The sequence below is a fragment of the Gossypium arboreum genome, chromosome 8 (genome assembly GCF_025698485.1).
Source record: "Gossypium arboreum isolate Shixiya-1 chromosome 8, ASM2569848v2, whole genome shotgun sequence".
Taxonomy (NCBI): domain Eukaryota; kingdom Viridiplantae; phylum Streptophyta; class Magnoliopsida; order Malvales; family Malvaceae; genus Gossypium; species Gossypium arboreum.
The window spans coordinates 2436943-2456568 of NC_069077.1; the positions used below are offsets into that span (position 1 = coordinate 2436943).

Here is a 19626-nt window from a genome sequence, read left to right on the forward strand (position 1 = left end):
CCTTGATAAAATTAAATATAATATAAAAGAGAGTAATCTTAAATTTAGAACTCGTCATAAAAATTATGAATGTATTAAGATATAATTCTATAACAACTGAGAATTTTTACATCTTGGTATACATGCATAACCAATTTTGAGATAATTTACATTTTAGGCAATCTTCTCCCAAATATGGAATCATCAATGAACATTCTAGTTCTAAAAAAAATTTAAAAGCTATTTAATTGAAAAGCATCAAAAGCTAGAAAAGAGTGGCAACTGCATATGAGAGACTTGCAAGAACCTATTTTTAGCTTCTTTTTTTTTTACCACCAGTTTTGACTAGGAGAGGAAATGTTCCAAAATCTGAAATTACATGTCATCATCAACCAAAAGCCTAGATAAAGACATAAATTAGCACAAATTTCCCTCTCAAGATTAATTACAAGATTAAATTAAATGCTATATATATTATATTAAATATGCCTATCCTATCCTAGCCTAGCCTCTCGCTCCTCCAATTGCACCCAAAACTGGTGAGTCAAATTCAAAATGTGTAACCCCGAGCAGACATCACAGCAAAAATGGTGGGAGGATCTAGGTTTTTTGCTCAAACAATCATCTTTTTTCTCCATCCATCATAATAATAGCTTCAACCAAGAATCTCAAGCAGTTTTATCCAATTTCAGTATAGTCTGGGAGCATTGAACAATCGTCGAGTCCCGAAATAAAGCCAGGGGTATAATTGTGCGGGACTATATCAAGGCTCTCTACTTCCGATGGAAAGGCTTCATCCATGCTTGAACAGAAATTGCTGCCAACACCATTGGTCCAACTGCCGTCATTAGTGACCAATGTTGGGTCACATATTAAGTTGGGGTCTTTTGATGCAATTGTTGATACTGGTTGAAATACTTGCACGGCATGTAAGTTAGGTACATCACTATGCTCCGTTGAGGCCTTCTTCAGTTTTGATTTAGGTCTGGCTGTGTCTGATGCAGGCAGTTTGTGCTTCCCCAAGGACTGCAATTTCGACCCTGACCGTGTTTTGGAATCATTAGCTGGGAAGGCAGCTGAAGCCCAATGCTGACCACCTTCGACACCAGCCATAGTTGCAGCCCTGAGAAAAGAATACGACTCTGCTTGGTTAGCAATCAACGAACAAAAAACTGTACACAAAAATGCAAAACAATATATAATTCTACAGATCAGCAACCTATCAATTAATGGAACCTAGCATGCCCTACAAAACAATGACTTGAAACTAATGTCATTGTCATCTCATTTTGATATGAACTGACAATCTGAAATAGTACGCAAGAGATTCACAAGGACAAATGCTTCTTTCAGACTAAATAACTCCTAGCCAATGATTCACTACCATGGTACTTAATTTGTAAATAAGGCAAACAGCTATACCTGAAACGGTTCTCGGCCAAAACACTAGAAGCTTTGAGATGGTCTTCTCCAGCAATCTTGTTTATAGATGTAGCAGGATTGGGGCCATATACTGATAAATTCATTACCCGTGGGAATGGAATCATAGAGTCATCATTCTCCCTCTGGATTTCTAGTGTTATCTCTAAACTTTCTTCAATCACCTGAGAATCTTCTTTGTCAGAGAGGAAACCTGCTTCACTCCATTGTCTATTGCTTGCATCATGCAATGCAGCTGATAACAACTCGCTACACTCCCGCAAGTTTGTGAATTTCATCCTCTGTGCTGCTTCCTGTGCAGAACGCTGAGATGTGTGCCCAAGAAAAGGACTGAGAAACCTTCCCCCTAAACGAACACCATTCCGAGCAGATGAGACATTTTGTCGATGTTCAGGATGATGCGTCACCCTCCACACAGATGAAAGTAAGAAAGTGAAGTGCTTCTGAAGAAGCAACTCATGATCTGGCTGTGTAGCGGCAAAGCTTAACAGCATTCGAATGTTATCCTGCCATGATATATGATGGGTAAGGCTTCTTGCTTCATGACTATCATACACCAATTAATTCGGAAAACGTACTTAACATTTAATGACATATTAAGTCACCATCACAATAAGCACATAAAACATAACAGAAAACTCGTTTATAAAACATCAGCCCTGAGACACCAGTAAATAGGGGACAAAGGGGGGAATGAACTGGGGGAAAATGGGTTGGGGGAAGTGTGGGGAAAAGAATTTGCTTTACAAAAGAACCTGGGTGGTGAGAACCACATTAAATACTCTCTAAGTACTGCCCCTCCTTCCCTCCTTTTTCCCAAAATGAATAAATAACAAAGCCTAAAAGTTCATAGATAACTATAGGCTAAATTAATTTATATTTTACCCTACAAAATCTAATACTACAAGCGCACATCAGGGAACCATGAAAACTAATGATGCAAAATTGTTTCAGATACTCATATAGGGCCGAGAAACTTAACTGCAATTAGATAGGGGACTTCTTTGGGGAAAAAAATGTACAAAAGAACCAGTACTGCTTAAATAAAGGACTATCAACAATGAAAATGTGACAACAAATGGTAGAAAACAGGAAAGGCTTGCCCATACAATCCCAAAAAAAAAAAACCCAATCAAGGGAACAATGCTGGCAGAAACCAAATGTAAAAGTTCAACAATCTATTTAGAATCTAGAACCTTCCAAAATATGCATCAAAAGAGCTTAAATAGGCTCAAAAGAGAGAGAAACAAATCAACTTCAAAAGTTTTCTCATAGTTTATTGGAGCTGGCCATTATTCAGCACACCAGGCTTTACCTCAAATTTGAATAAAACTAGTAAAGACAGTAAGTAAAAGCTTTTGTTGTTTTGGCCAATCCCAAGTAATCTACTAGATGAACATCAAGCTGACTAAAAAAGTTCTAAGCTATTTGTCAGTTACTGCAGTCTAGTGCCTATTGTTGCCACTGAGTGGGCACAAACGAAACCTTAAATCAGGTGATCATTAAAATTTTACAAGTCAGAACAATGCTCACATCAAATGTTTCCCTATTTCTTGCTTTTGTCCTCTTTTCACCAACCAAACACACACACACACACACACACATACCTCTGTTACTTTAAGAAGAGCCTTCCCAGAGCCTGCATAGCTGATCTTTTCATTACCCAAACTGTCCGGTGCAGCAAAAACATGTCTTTGAATTAGTTCCCTGAACCTCTCACAACAATGAACTGGATGGCGGTATCTACCCCTGTAAAAGCCACCAGCAGTCATGCTGTAGAGTGTGTCACTAACCAAACTCCAATTTGGGCCATATTCATGCACAACTGCACATAAAATAGCATCCTCCTGTGCCAACCAAGAATCAGGAGATGGAACACAGTCCTTAGACCAGATATTACCCTTCTTTAATTTCTCAGGTTTTATCATTAAGACTCGTTTCATGGGCATGGATGTAATGGAAAATTTGCCTCCAGTTTTGCTCCTACTAGCAGGTTTCTGCTCAAGCTCAACAGAAAGGCTCTCACATGGTTTTACCTCCACACATTCACCAGGATGTAGCTCAGAAGGCTTCTTAAGTTTTTTGGGCTTCTTTGAGCTCTTCGCTTCTTCACTATCATGCACTATCTCAATCTTCTTACGCTTTTTCTGCATATTTGAAGAGGGTGGTGTAATATCAGAATAAGAGAGCTCTTCTGGCGAGTCGACATCGTCATCTATGAACATAGGTTCTGCTTTTGTGCCCTGTTTTGCAGGTTTCACTTCAGAATTTAAAGATCCCTTCTTCAGAGATTTAAACTTTGCTTTCTTCGGCTTCTTCTTCTTCTTAGATTTTGCCTTAGGTTCACTAGTCATTTCATTCCTGTAGACAGCAGGTTAAAATTGAAATTTTGATCCAAAAGCAGTACATATAAGGTTTTAATTCCTTCCATTAGAAGTTCAACTTCTCAAATTTCAGAAACATGAATCACTAATTTGTGGGTACTTTTCTCATATTACCTTGTTATCTATAAAGAATGTCATGATTCATCTGCAAGTCCTAGTTAGAGTATAAATTTAGAAAGTTGCAGGCTGTTTTGGCTAATTAAAAATCCAAATACAAGTTGTAAACTAAAATTTTCACATTTTAAATAGAGTATCATCTTTAGGCACAGAAATCATGCGCTAGATTCTATCAAGTCCTAAAGGTGCTGATAAGATTCCTATATGATAAACATATCATCCACTACAAAGTAGAACTGTCAAATTTACCAGATAAAATTAAGCAACTACCACTACAATTAGAGTTATATGTGTATAGTGAAATAATGCAATTGCAGATGAATCTTGTACTAAATGTATCAAATAACCATCTTAATGAATCATGCAGGAATAAAAAGGAAATAGGAGTGCTAGCTCAAAAGTTTTGGGTTTAAGAGTCAAGAGACATCTTACATTGCGTCAAAATTAGCTTCGTCTGCCTCTTCCTTCTCCTTGGCTTCATGTTCTAGTTCTTCCATTAACTACAAGGTATAAATTTAGGAAACATAAAATAGCTACCTCAAATAAATCATGACAAATAGTTTAAACGGCTATATATAAAAATTTAATTACCTGATGTTGAGCCAAAGCAACTTGCTGCCGATAAGCTTCTGTGGCAAAATCAGCATCCCATTCTGAAAAGGGTTGACAGTAAGGCATCAGCTTCAAGATAGACCCAACTAAGGTCATAAATTTAGTTACTTTCCACAATTTCGAATACTTTTGATGTACAAAGTGGAACTGTATGACTATGAAGGTATGCAGATCATATGAGCCAAATAATTTGTTTCATGCTGAGGATGAATAGTAAAGGAAACAATGTAATTCGCCCTATTTTCCAACTGGTCTTAAAAATTAGAAAACTTCAAAAGTTTAATAAGACAACATACCATGCAAAAGAAAAAAGAAGTTGACAAACAGAACGAAAAGACACTTACTCTCATACACTAGAGGTTCCTCATCATCATCAATCTCAGCTTCCATTTCCTCCTTGTACTTCTCAATTTGATCAAGTTCCCATTCTGCCTCTTCGAACCCAATTTCAGGTTCCGTTTCTCCTTTGTCTATAATGGGATCCCATACTTCCAGAAAACGGATTGCATATCGATCAATTGGTCTCAACTGATTCTCAAGCGATGGGATAGCTTGTCCTTCTGCTGCAGCAGCAGCAGCCATCTTCTTCACGTCAGCCAGCATATCAACATCATCTTCTTTGCTAGCAAGAATAAGAGCTTTGTCTTCAATAGAACCACTGCCATTCAATATTAGCCCGTCATCTTTATTTGAAGTGATCATACATCCAGCCTGATCAGTTGACTCATCAGCCTTCATGTCATCCTCATTTGCAAACTCATCATCTTCCACCTTGCTCATGGCTTCCTCTGTAAACTCCTGATTGTCAACAGCCTCTTCCTGTTCAACTTTCTTCAATGCCATGTAATCTGCTTCATCTTCAGCATACTTCAAAGCAGCTTCTACATCAGCATTAGATACAGAGTCCTTGATGCCACTGTTGAGATTTTTCTCTTTCTGACTCTTAACAGAAAGAGTCCTATGACCCGAAAACAATTCCATGGGATCAAGCTTCTTAAAAAATTCAGTATTGTACCCTCCACTCTGTATAACTAGGTCATCAAGGGCACGCTTCTGATTTGCTTTCTTCAAAATATTTTCTTCAATGGTGCTTTCACTGATTAGACGATAGATATGCACTTCACGTGTCTGTCCTATTCGATGGCAGCGATCTTGAGCTTGCTGATCCATGGCAGGATTCCAATCACTATCATAAAATATAACTGTATCAGCCCCAACAAGGTTAATACCAACTCCTCCACTACGGGTTGATAAGATGAAAAGAAAAATTTTAGGATTAGTGTTGAATCGTTGCATTAATGTTTGCCTCTCCTCAGGTTGAGTGGACCCATCCAGCCGCATGTAAGTATATCCATATATATTTATGAAAGCCTCCAATATGTCAAGCATCTTGGTCATTTGGGTAAATATTAATGCCCGATGACCTTCAGACTTCAATCTTCGTAGCAAAATCTCAAGCTCTTGTAGCTTACCACAGTCGAACTGTATCAATCGCTTATCTGGAAAATATACCTGCCTACGGACAATTGCAGGCCTAATTGGTGTTAGAAGGGCAAACAAGTTTTCAGCACATTTTTCTACAAATGTTGGATGCAGGAACACAGAAGCTCCTGTTTTGCTGCACCAACAAACAGGAGCTGGGGCCCGTGCTGCTGGGATTGCAAACATGAAGGACTCAACCAGATGAATCATTGTCTGGAAGCGTTCAACTGGAGAAAGAACAATCTCAGCAAGCTTAGAGGAGTACAAGTAGGATCGGTTGTCAACCTTTTTACGGTGAATATCAAATGCAGGGTGCTTCACAGATACCAGTTCACGTAATGTTGTCGAGTAAACTGGTTTTTTCTGGCATCTCAAAGAATTCCACCAAGCAATTGCTGCTGCTCGTTCTTTTGCTTCTCTTAGCCTCTCTTCTCTTAAAGCCTTTCTAATCTCTTCAAATATATTTGTCCCGTGCAAGTTCCCCTTATGTCTAGACAAGGGCCTAATTTCCTCAAGATTATCCTGGTCAACACGTTCTTCTATTAAACTTTTCGGAGTAACCAGAGCTTCTACTTCATCACTCTCCCAAGACGTCATGCTAAAATCGATATCAGTAAATAAAATTCCCAAACCCTTAAGATCTACAGTTGAAAATGGACCAGGTGAAACAATTGAACATACAGAACTACTCAACTGGATATTAATACCACCCATATCAAAAGAACTCACAATTGGTCGTCCCTCAAATAAGTCGGGATGATTACAGACTTTTCGCAGTTGCATGATAACACTGATCATCCCAAAAAAATTGGCACTAGCAAGAGTGGCTTGTGTCTCAGAGCTGGCAATGAAGTCTTCATACAAGTTACGCTGCCGTCTTGAGAGCCTACAATATATGACATGCTCATGTTTCATTGGAAGCTGCTTTTCGACATCCCTTTTTAATCGGCGCAGTATAAAAGGGCGGAGGACATTATGCAAACGATCAACAACCTCTTTGTTAACTCTTTCTTGTCCTTCTATCATGCCCGATATAGGATTACAAAACCAATCTTTGAATTCTTGATGAGACTGAAAAATGTGGGGCATTAGAAAATGCATTAGTGACCACAGTTCCATGAGATCATTCTGCAGAGGTGTACCGGTCAACAAGATACGCCGTTTTGAATTGAAGTTCAAAAGAGTTTGCCATCTTTGGGATTTCCAATTTTTAATAAGATGAGCTTCATCCAAGATCAAGTATTTCCATTTCTTTCGTTTGAAGACCTTGGAATCCTGTATAACCAGTCTGTAAGTAGTTATGCATACATGAAATGAGTTTGGTTTCAACCAGCCTTGCCTCTTCAATTTGCGCTCTTTGGCACTTCCAAAGTATGTCAGGATTTTGAAGGCAGGACACCATCTAAGAAACTCAGTTTCCCAGTTAAGCATGACACTTGTAGGAACCACAATGAGATGAGGACCCCATATTCCCTTTTCACAAGCTAGATGTGCAAGAAGAGCAATTGTCATGATTGTCTTTCCAAGCCCCATTTCATCAGCTAGTATTCCATTTAACCTTTTCTCATACATAGTTACAAGCCAGTCCAAGCCAATATGCTGATATTCGCGAAGGGGGTGCTTGAGAAGAAAGGGGAACTTTGTACGAACATTAGTAGTTAAGAATGTATTGCCAGTTGGTTGTGCTGATCTCGCAGCAGCAGCAGCATCAGCAATTCTATTCTCACTTTCCATTCCATCTTCTGACTTTCTATCAGGGCTTGCTGCTTCCTTTTCTGCGGGAGGATGTTCAACTCCCTCGGGAGCACTGGATTCAAGATTTTCATCCTTAGAAACACCCTCCTCCTTAGCTTCAACATTTTGATGCATTGCGGAAGAATCCAAGATGTCCTCTGAAAAAGCTGAGGCATAGTCCGATTCATCTCCAGACGCATCATCAGCACTGAAGTCCTATTTAATAAGAGTGGAGAATAAAGAAAAAAATTAGATACAGGAAATGCAATGCTCCAGCGAAACAAAGAAACAATTCTTTAACCTACCTTTTTATACCTTCGAAGCAATTCTTCCACAGGAATTTCACTCTCCTTTTGCAGTAAGGCAATCTGCATAAGAGCTGCAATGTTTAACAGCATAGAAATAGGACAAGAAACTTCTACAGCCAAAGTGAGGATGCAAACAACTGAAGAAATTTTAACCATAAACTCAGGAAATTGATACATATAAATATATGCCATATTGAGTATCCCATTACCTCATCTATGGGATTGCTAGAATCTGCTTTTGCTAGTTCCTCCTCCTCCAACAGTGTTGTCTCATCATCCTAGCCATTGGAAATTAAAAAATAAAAAGGAAAGAAGGCATGTGAATCAAAGTCTCATCAAACAATAATAAATGGTCAAATTTTTATCTTAACCGATTCTGGCCAAAGGGACAATGACATACACCAATACTTTTCCTGACCCAAAAAAGCTGCCCGAACTTTTCACTTTTGTTTGAGAGAGAAAAAAAAAGGAAGGAAGCCATATAGACACATACATATATCATATTTAACAAAAAAAAAAACATATACTAAATCAATGAATTAAAACAAGGTAACTTATTCTATCCATTCCGACTTTAACTAATGAAATCAGAGTAGATACCATAATTTTAGAAATGTAACCCCTCACAATATAAAATGTGAGTAACCCGTACGGAAGTGTGGGGAAAGACAGTAGCAATATAAATTTCAACACAGAAGAAAGCTTCATAACACTAAATATGGGGAAAATATACCGATATGCTTTGCTACCTTGCAGAACAGCCTATAATTTCTGATTTCTTCAGAAATAAAAGGTTTGAAAGGTCAACAATAAATTATATGAAAGAAAGATGAACAGTACTAAAGACTTGCTGTGCCTTGCCGCTATTGTATAATATGGTGGCGTATCTAGAAAAAATGCATAGCAATCTTAAACCAAGCAAAAGAGACCCATGGGTACCATTAAAACAGTTAAAGCACTCATTTGTTAAAAACAGATATATCCTTTTCTCTTCTCCCAACCAAACCTGCCTAACCCCTCCGACATACAGACAAAGACAATGCAAACAGTTCACAAATATCAGATACAATCTAGGCAATTTTTTTTTTTTGTTAAGATATCTTGAATGAAAGTTATTCATTTCTAAAAGCTGTATATGTTCAACCAATGGAATAAATACAATAACATATCATTGCAAAAGCAAAAGAAAGCTTCATAAAACATGAAGGAAGAAAACTGCAATTAGAATGCATACTTGAAAGTGAAAATCTCTTTCTTTTCAGGGTCACTCTAGCAAGCCGTAGTTTCTTTTTAAACCAAATGAACAATCTAACTACAAGGTTAGCATGCAAGAGGCTACTGATAATCTATTCTCATATGCATTCTCATGTAGGCATTCAAAAACTGCAATTATCCAGTAGAAAAATCTATCTTCCTTGGCATCAGAACATGAAAAAAAATCCATAACCAGGAAAAAGAAAACAAGTACGATACCATATGATGTACTGTCTCTTCTCCAGTAAGGGTAAAATCACCATCCTCCTGCAGATGTTGAAACAAAACCAAAAGATTAGCATTTGACATAAAAATTATATTAACACTTAACAGTTGCATAAAACCAAAAGGTTAGTGGAAGGGGGAGAAGAGAGGGGGGGACAAAGAACCAACTTAATGAGAAAGCCACTTTCTAATGCTGTCCAACCTGCTCGTCACTGAAATCATATGAAACATCTTTCGGTAGCTCCCCAGAGCTTTGTGACAGATTTCTGGGGGAGGATGCCTCAATATCTGATGAGTAGTTTTCTGACTTGGACAAGCCACCATTGCTTTCTTTCTAAAATCAGAAAATAAACATTATTTTGAGTCATGAACTTCCTTTGCAATTCACAACAACAACCACAAACACATACAACTTACAGAACGACGAACAAGCAAGTTGGTTGTCTCAACTTTACTGGAAGGAGTGGAAGGAGAAATAAGGCTTCCATTGCCTGTGAAGATTAAAATTATAATTATAATTTCAGAAATTCAAGCAGATCAATTGATACATACAGCACAAGTAACAACATTTATAAACAAAGTCTCGCCTTTACTACTATCATCTTGCCCTGATGTACACTCATGTCTGTCCTCCCTATTATCTGGACTACCTTCTCCATCAGCTGTGAAAACTTACATTGATCAACATACTACATTGTAACCAAAAAACAAAAAATAACCAACAATACAAGTGTGAAAAGAAGGGCACAATGAATGGCAGCACACACATCATACACTTCATGTGTATATCATCATAACCAAAAAAAGAATAAACAACTAACAATGCAGCCACTAATCTATATCATAACGTGGAGAAGTTCTAGGGTGAGCATTCTAAAATAAGCTTCCATAAGCTCCAACTACACAAAACATTACCTAATTACAAAAATTATTACAACTTCTGTAATGTTTTGTATATTTATGTAATTACAAAAACTATTACAACTTCGGTAATGTTATGTGTATTTGTGTAATTACAGAAAATATTATTCAGTTGCACAAAACATTACCCAATTACACAAATTATGACAAATATTGTACTATTTTGTGTAACTCCTGTTACACAGAACATTACGCAAACTATTACAAGTTTTGTAATGTTTTGTGTAACATTAAAGCTGATGGAAAGCTCATATTAAGGAGCCTTTTTTAGAATTTTCCCCATAACATGGCATATCACAAAAAATTACCCCCCCCCCCCGGTTTGCTACAAAGCGAACATAGGAAAAGAATAATGTATAAAGTTAACATGTAACCTGTTTCCCCAGCATATCGCTTAAGGAGCTCCTCAAGTGGAAGATCTATTTCACTGTGCAAAGCTGCCAATTCTTCTTGTCTTTCTTCAGCAGTTATAAGAGCCTCATCATCCTCCAGTGTTTGCTCATCATCTTCCTAAAACAAGATCATGATGAAAAAATAGTCAGATACTCAGACCATAAAGCTTGATGATTTACAAAAATAAAAAATTACCTTCAAGAATTTCAATAGAAATTTTATGCTTACAGAGCTAAAGATTAAGTCATTCCATTTTAGTCCAAAGACCCATAACCTTTTCTTTTTTAACTTTCCCTTGTCACTATCTCTCTAAAGGAAATAGAAAATTAGTAAAAACATAAACTCCATCATATCCCTTACATCACTCAGTGTTCCATAAAGTTCTTAATCCTTTTTTAATACTTTCCGAGTGACACAATATTAACAGGGTACATCATAAAGTGCATTGTTATAGCCAATAAAATAAAAAAGGAGAAAAGCATACATCCAAACTAAATTAAACCACATAGAGAAAAAAAAGATAAAAAGAAAAAGGAATTTTTTAACTAAAAGAAAATTTTCTTTTCTATAAGAATTTCATAGAAGTTTTCTGTTTACATGCCCACTACCAAGAAACTTCCACAAGTCCAACAGACTTATAATTTTCTTTTTCCTTTTTCATTATTTTCTAAAAGAAAATATATAATTAGTAAAAGAATACTTCAGCATCCCATTGCAATAGTAAACATTTCTCATTGGTTAAATATGACATAGTATAACAGGATCAACATAAACATGCCCTTTGCACAAAATTTTAAAAAAGAAAAAACGACAAAAATAAAGAACAGAAACGCATACATATCATAAAAAAGAAGATGAGATTCTAAATTAAAAAATACTTACTGATTCTTGATCAGAGTGTATGCTAAAATCTTCATCAGCATCTGCAATCATAACAGGAGAGGTTCCATGAGGCAGGCAATTAAATTACTTAGATTGATATGGCATTGATAAGGCAATAGCAAGTAAAGGTAAAACTATGAGATTCTGATTACCAGCATTCAAGTCCAAGGGTTCATCAATCTCATTCATATCTGCTTTACCAGGCGAGTTCATTTGATTTTGAGCAGGATGTTGTTGCACAGGTTTGTATGGGTCCACTAAATTTTCTGCCAACATTGTTGAGTACCTAAAGTCCAAACCAATTATAAGTTCACTTTTCCTTAATGAAGGTAATGAAATTTAGGGTAAGAAAGCGACCTCTCAGTTTGCCCTAAAAGAAATTCAAGTTGTTTATCAAGTGTCTTTTTCTTTTTCTCATCAAGCTCCATCTGATGCTTGTAAAGCACCTAGAATCACAAATTTAAATGGAAAAATAAGATTCTTGATGCTAAGAAACTGGAAAGCATTCAGATTAGACCAACTGATTATAACTTGCCAGTTTCTCTATTTTCATCCAGAATTTCTTCACGTCCTTCGAAATATTAAGTGCAACTTTCCGCAACCGCTGTTCCTCCTCCTGATCACAATGGCATACTAGATTTAACAAATTAACAGGGTAAACTGATGCCAACTCAATCATATCGTCACCTTTGATACATTTTCTACTACAAACAAAACTCCATCCTCAAAAAATGATATGTTAAAGAACAACTTTTCAGTTTAGGAAGAGAAAAAGAAACCTTCAACTTCTTTTCTCCCCTGGTGGCCTGATCCAACATGCCCTTGCTGGCTCTTAAGGCAACCTTCTTTGCCTGAGCCAATTTCCATTTCCTCTCTGACTCAAAGTCCTGTTAAAATCCAATTTAGTTAGCAAGAGACGACAGCATGGTAACTTTTCATATTCTGCTGTAAGGACAAGCATCCAGGCAAATAACATAGAGACATCCAGATATGGAGTACAAATGTCAAAATAACATTTTAGATTTATGGATTGAAAAATGAAAACATTCAGAGGCATAAGTTAGAAAATTACCTTCGACAACCAAACCATTTCCTCTAAAACATGATCCCAGTGAGTTTTAGGACGTTGAGGCTCTTTATGTGCTTCAAGAGCCTAAAATCGTGTCAACCAAAAAAATAATCAATACTAGAACACACACTAGCTACACAATCTCTTACCGTAAAATCTAAGCAGCCTGAAGTTAAATCTGGAGGTTTCTTGACAGGCAATACAAAATCAGGACAGTCACTCAGTATCCTTAATCAACTAATTCCATGCATGCCAATATGCATAATTTATGAGAGAGGTCATCTTTAGCAGAGCAAGGACTCCTACATGCAACAAACATTCAATATATGCATATCACCAAAATACCAACAGTGGTTCCTTCAAAAGTAAGAAGATATTGCATTATACAGTTTAAAGTAAAAGGAATGACTTGTTAAAAGGATCATCATGTCTACTCCAGGCATAGCAATCACCAGTTCAAAACAACAATTTGCTCCAAAAGGAAAGGATGAAGAGGCATAGGGTGAGTTTGGATGGGCGGTGCGTTTAGCTGCGTTTAGTGTAAAAATAGCGGTGGCGATGAGATTAGATAGTGTAGCGATACTGTAGCGTGAGACAAAAAGTAAGTTAAACGCACCGCACCGCAGTCAATCGCCCATCCAAACGAAGCCATAATAGCCAACCAAACAATCATCTTAAGTAAAAAAAAAATAGAGCATAACCTTCAAAGGACAGTTTTGAGGACACAAAATGAGGTGGTTAAAAAAACTAGTTTTCGGATCAAAGTACTGAACTGGTTCAGGTTATTGTAGGTTTAACTAAATTTCATTGCTTAAACATAAGCTTCTTCTTCTATCTTGAACCTCTAACAACAGAAGGCACTGAAAAGTTATGTAAAAAGACTAAAAATCAGTATTGCCTTATGACCTTCAATGCAAGTACCATGATAGCCAAACATTAACTACCACTACTGTTTTCCAACAGGTTTAATTATTGTAAAGGTGAAATTTAAGATTTAGGTGGGCCCATTTCCATTATGACACATTATATAAATGTCTGAATTTTGTGTATAAAGTGTGCATGCGGGTGGAACCCTAAGGACACAACCAATTCATCTCTTAGTTTTAATCTCAACATGGTATAAAGCCATCAATGAGAAAACTCAAGTAGCCGTTAAATAAATAAGTAGAAGTCACCATTGCAGGAGCCTGCAGCAGCTCCATTCATTCTTCTATTGCATCCAATTTTTCATCCGACATGGTTACTTGATATTTATTCATAAGTTGTTCCCCACTTCTATAGTACTCCAATTATCACCAATGAAAAATAAAACAGTCAAAATTATTCACAGGGGTCTAGTGCAACAAAAACCCGGTTTCTTGACCAAGGTTATAGTTATAATTGAACTAGAGATGCATTAACTATCATTTAAACTAACTGTGCAACCTAGGAACATATTGATGCTAAATCATCAAGCATACCTTAGTAGTCTTCTGATATCATTCTTAGATCTACTTTTTGAACTATCATTTATGTGCGAAGGTTTGAAGTCATGCATGCCAAATTTACACTTGTGATGCTGCTCGTATTATGACAATATTGGTGATTTTCTTTAGCATTCACATGATAATGAAGATAGAATGCTTGGTAAACTGCAACTTTCCCATTGCTGAATTTAATGTGCTTATGCCTTTAAATATGGTTTTGACAAAGCAGCAAGAGCAACGACAGCTATTCACTACAATTTTTCTGACGCTATTAATTTGGTGCTTGAACCTGTTCGTATACCCATTTTGGATCTCTTGTTCATATAGTAAATACAGTTCATGCAGCTCAACAATCCACTCAACCCCATAGCATTGGTTGCGCAAGCAGATAATGTTGTCGCGTGTCTTGCTCAGCCTTCCTCTTCCTTATGTCCATAGGTAATTGACATTAATGCCAAAAAACATATGATGAGTGATCCTTACTTGTTTTCTGCCTTAACTCGAAAATTTTACCAATTATTACTTTTATGGATGGCTCAACAAGCATTGGATCTATTAACCATTTCCTTTCACTATCCATATCTTTTGTATTATGTCTTCTTAATTCTGCATCTACTTTTGTTACTTTCCAAGATCTAAGGAGTGGGAAGATGATTGATTCAGGGCAGGTCATGTTTCTTTACTAACTAGAGTCCTTTTATGTTAGTTCATTCAAACATACAAGATCCTAGTCTGTTGCTCCAAAATTAGGTTTCAAATATCTTGTAACATTCATGAAAGTTTTTTTCAAACGACATGGCTTTATTTAACATGAGGTAGATTCAAGTTGTTCTCTATTTTTGCCTCCTTTTGTGCTGAAGTACAAACTCAATTAGATATACCTATTAGCATTTTATGAATGCATCAATGCTCTTGAATATAACATCATTTTCAATATTATATGTTTCAACAAAGTATGCTAGACTAATTTCTTGTTCTCACATATGGGATAATTGGTAAAAAAAAAGGCATTTAATTGAGTTTGGTTTGACATTATTCCTACACATGCAAGTTCCTATTCTTTATTGGGATGGTTTAGTCCTTCATATTATCTAATCAATCGTATGCCATCTTCGGTTCTCAATCATCAAATCCTTTTTGTTTCCTAAAGACCCTATTTATTCATCACCTTTGAAGGGTTTTGTCCTTAACCTACCCCCAAGTCTCAACTTCTCGCCTTATTCTCTTAAATGCGCTTTTTTTACATTACTCTCATCTTCAAAAGGATATTGTCCTTAACCTACCCCCAAGTCAGTTTCTTGATTCATTCACCATATCAAAGTCATTCGAATTCAATTATAGTATGTATTCTCCGATCCATTAAGGAGCTATAGGTAAAGGTTTGTTGTGTCAAGATCACGAGCACTATCCAGTAATTTGTTATACAAAGGTTGACTGGGCAAGCTCTCCTTCTAATAAACGTTTTACTACAAGGTATTGTGAGCTTATCAGACATAATTTGGATTCATGGAAGAATCCAAAGCAAATTGTTGTAGCAAGACCAAGTGCAAACGTTGAGTATTAAAGTCATGGCCTTAACTACACGTAAATTGTTATGGAAAATATATTTACTTGAAGAACTGTGTATTTCACACCTGCAACTATGAAATGTGACAATCAAATTGCTCTAACATTGAATCTAACCTAATTTTCCATTAGGAGGCACTTTCTAAGGAAATCATCATAATTTGTTGGTTCTCACGCTCAGTTAGAAGACATGTTTACAAAGTCTCATTAGGACCCTAGGGTTAATTAAATTTGAAGTGTATAATAGAGTTAGTATAAACATTTGCTCTAAAGTACATACTTGTAACTTTGTGCAAGATGCATCTATATAAGTATTTGTAGACCGATTCACTATTTCTCTTAGCTCTAATCTTAAACATCTTGAAAAGAAAAATGCCATCATTCATCCTACCATAGTTTGATGATTGAAATCCAAATTATAAACAAAAGAGTTGAACACCTAACAATAATATTGTTAAATATTGCTTTTTTATCTCTTCAGCTTTCCTTTAACAATAAGAAAAAGCATTTCCATAATGGATCTTTTCACTTTTAATTAAGTAAAATAACAAGAAAATGTAAATATTATTTAATTTATCAAGACTTGCAGTTATTAGATTTTTTTTCATAGATTCCATTAGATAACTACAAGAAGGTGCTAAAAAATACACATCTAATTAGTTACCAATTATCAATGCTTTGATGCAATATTTCCTCAATTATAAATACAATTTTATCCTTTTGATATAGCTAATGTAAAAAAATAGCGAAAATATAATTGCTTCTAGCCAAGTGCAATTTAGAAACTAATACAACAAAAAGTTCATGCAATCAAGCACATAATATAAATTTTGAACCCCCACAAAGATTTCACCTCTAAACTTCTTTAGAGCTAAGCATAAGCATGGATGTGAACAACGCATGATGATAAGAGCAACAAGACTAACAATATATGAGACAAGAAAAGAGTTGCAAGAGACCAAAGCACTAGTACCTTCTGGCGCCTAGCTTTTGTCTCATGCTCAAGCTTAGGCCTCAGTCCTTTAGAAGCCATTATGTTGCTGCACTACCTATATCATATTTTGCACAGGGAAGAGCTGTGGGGGGGGGGGAGCCAAAGAAAAATATATGAATTAGTTAAGTACCAGAAAAAAACAAAGAATTTCAATAAAAAGCATAGACAATAAAATAAATCAAACCAGATTTAGCAAAGGTTCATATAATTCAAAATGATTTATTATTCACAACAAAGAATTTAACTATATTGATAAAAATGATCATGACCTCAATCAGAATCAAAACAGAAGATTCTCAACCAACAAGATCATAGCAAATTAAAATGTTATTTATAGGCAGACAATAAGCAATCAATTTTTACTTCCTCTGCACCATACTACATCTAAAACCACATGATTTAGTGTTACTATATTGATAAAAATGACCTGACCTCAATCAGAATCAAAACAGAAGATTCTCAACCAACAAGAACATAGAAAATTTAAATGTTATTTATTGGAAGACAATAAGCAACCAAGTTTTACTTCCTCTGCACCATACTACATCCAAAACCGCATGATTTAATGTTCAAATTTTGAATCAACTTTCTGATTAGCTATAGTTCATCTGAAATCAAAGTATAAGATAGCATAATGAAAACTATCACCTTAATTTGTGGTCAAATAATATATTTCCTTCCATTCTTAGTTTGAAGAGAAAGGACTGATAGCCAAATTCTCATGACATAGGAAAGTAGAAAGCAGCCTCATGCAAGACAGCCAATAGTCCTTGGAACTCCTAAGGTAGGAGTCCCAACCAAGCTACATCTACCTAATAAGTAATTAATTCTCAATCAAGCTGAAGGAAAGAAAAGGCGCACATGCCCCAACACCCAGGACTTACACAAGGGGAGTGGAGCAACAAACCAACAAAACAAAGACGAGTAGAAGAAATCTGGTTTAAACTCATCAAATAATTAATGGAAAGAAAAACCATAATTGATATCAGTGGAAAAGATTCTTCAACTATAATTAAAATGGAACAAAAAAGAATACAAAGCATTTAGGGATTCATTAGGTGACCAAATAAATACCAGATACGACTATTTTATTCAAATTTGCACTATCCACGCAGCAAAATTCAAATCTAGCAACACTAACTCCAACTAACATGTATCAAAAGACCTTTGCATGAAAATACTAAAAAATTAAAAGGAATTAAAAACCATCGTTTAGACAGAACTGAAGTTACATGCAATTCATCCATCTTGAAAGTAACCTACTCTACAAACTAGTTCATCGTTCCAGTAAAACTCATTTTTGCTTAACTCTACACCAAAAATTCAAAGTAAAAACAAAAATAGCTAAATAGAAGCAACTGACCTAAACATCCAACCAGTTATTACTAAAAACAAAATTCAAAACAATACATCATAATGAATTCTCACAAGAACCCTGATATGCCAAACGAAACTAACTTCATTCCTTACCCTTCCCTAAGGAAATTAATCAACAACAAGGACCCCAAACAATAACTACATACAAATTCCAGATAAACCGAGGAACACAATTAACGCAAAATTTACCTACCCTTAAGCTTTAAACCAAGGAAGAAAAAAATACCCACCACTCTCTTTCTTTCAGAGGTAGGTTAAAGCAAACCCAAACTAAATAAACAAATAAATGAGAAACCAGCTCAACCCACGAATTCAAGGAGCCGTTCTAAATCGGTTTCGAAAAATAAAGGAAGAAGCAAACCACGAAAAACCTAGGGTGGGTTTTAGTTCCTAGACAGAAATAAGCTAAAACAAGACGGACCCATTGCCATTTTTAAGCCATAAAGGTGCTGTGAGATTCGCTATTGTTTTTTAATCAAAGAAGACACGATAGAAAAGAACACGCGAATAGAATATGATAAAATATAAGAAGATAGAGAAAGACCACCGACCCCAGCTTGGAGAGCAGGTTACAGTGGCTACGGCAGCGAGTTGTGGTGGCGGTGATGGCCGAGATATGGAGAGAGAAATAGATCCGGGAGAGATCTATTTACTTCTTTAGTAGGGTTATAATGTATAAATCTGAAAGTTTTTTGGTTTTGTATTTTGCAATGTGTGACTGTTACCATAGTTATTTCTTGCCCCTAACCAGTAGTGACCTTCCACCTGTCCCGAACTTTACTAGCCCAATAGTTATTTCTTTTTAACTTGATTTTACAATTTTCTAATACGACCCCTGGACTTTTTATTTTTTAACCATTCTAATCCAAAACGAAGCAACAAATTTCCTTGTTTTTTGTTTCCAAATCCAAACCAACATATTTCAGGGGTAAATTTCTAGAAAATACTTATAATTATACATAAATAATTTAGAACCCCGTATAGTTTCAAAACTTCCATTCAACTCCTTATCCATATTGTTTTCAGAGGGTGTAATCAAGCCAAGCTAAATCCAAATACCGGCAAGTTTGAGCTCGAGCTCAACTCGAAATTCAAAACTCGATACTCAGCTGAAGCTCAATCAAACATCTATCTTTAAGTTTGTGATGTAAACTTTAGCTTGATTAAGCTCGTTTATCAATTTTTGTATTTGAACTCGATTAATCTAGTAAGTATTCAAACTCAAGCTTTAACTTGATAATTAAGTTTAAAGTTAATAATATATACATATTAAGGGCAATAATTAATTTAATAATATACTTTTAAAAAAATATATATTAGAATTGAAAAATTCGATAAAATCTACCACCCATTCAAGCCGAGTATTACTAAGGTCGAATTAAGCTCAATTGATAACTCAATAATTACCGCATTGAGTTCCAAT

General features: G+C 35.8%; 1 protein-coding gene across 2 annotated transcripts; it reads right to left on the reverse strand.

The window, feature by feature from the left end:
- Positions 1-199: 199 nt before the first annotated feature.
- On the reverse strand, positions 200-18970 carry LOC108469557 (protein PHOTOPERIOD-INDEPENDENT EARLY FLOWERING 1). Of its 2 annotated transcripts, none has more exons than XM_053031825.1 (21): positions 18755-18970; positions 16806-16908; positions 12804-12884; positions 12511-12618; positions 12267-12347; positions 12089-12177; positions 11884-12017; positions 11732-11772; positions 10831-10966; positions 10123-10197; positions 9965-10026; positions 9738-9869; positions 9530-9577; positions 8266-8334; positions 8054-8116; positions 4877-7964; positions 4512-4573; positions 4353-4420; positions 3027-3780; positions 1402-1925; positions 200-1102 (listed from the first exon to the last, which is right to left on the reverse strand). In XM_053031825.1, the coding sequence occupies exons 2-21, from the start codon at positions 16863-16865 to the stop codon at positions 658-660; spliced, it is 6120 nt and encodes a 2039-aa protein (XP_052887785.1). In that variant the 5' UTR covers positions 16866-16908; positions 18755-18970; the 3' UTR covers positions 200-657. The 2 variants fall into 2 exon arrangements, with proteins under 2 accessions (XP_052887785.1, XP_017625927.1); XM_017770438.2 differs by having other exon boundaries at positions 9953-10026.
- Positions 18971-19626: the final 656 nt, after the last annotated feature.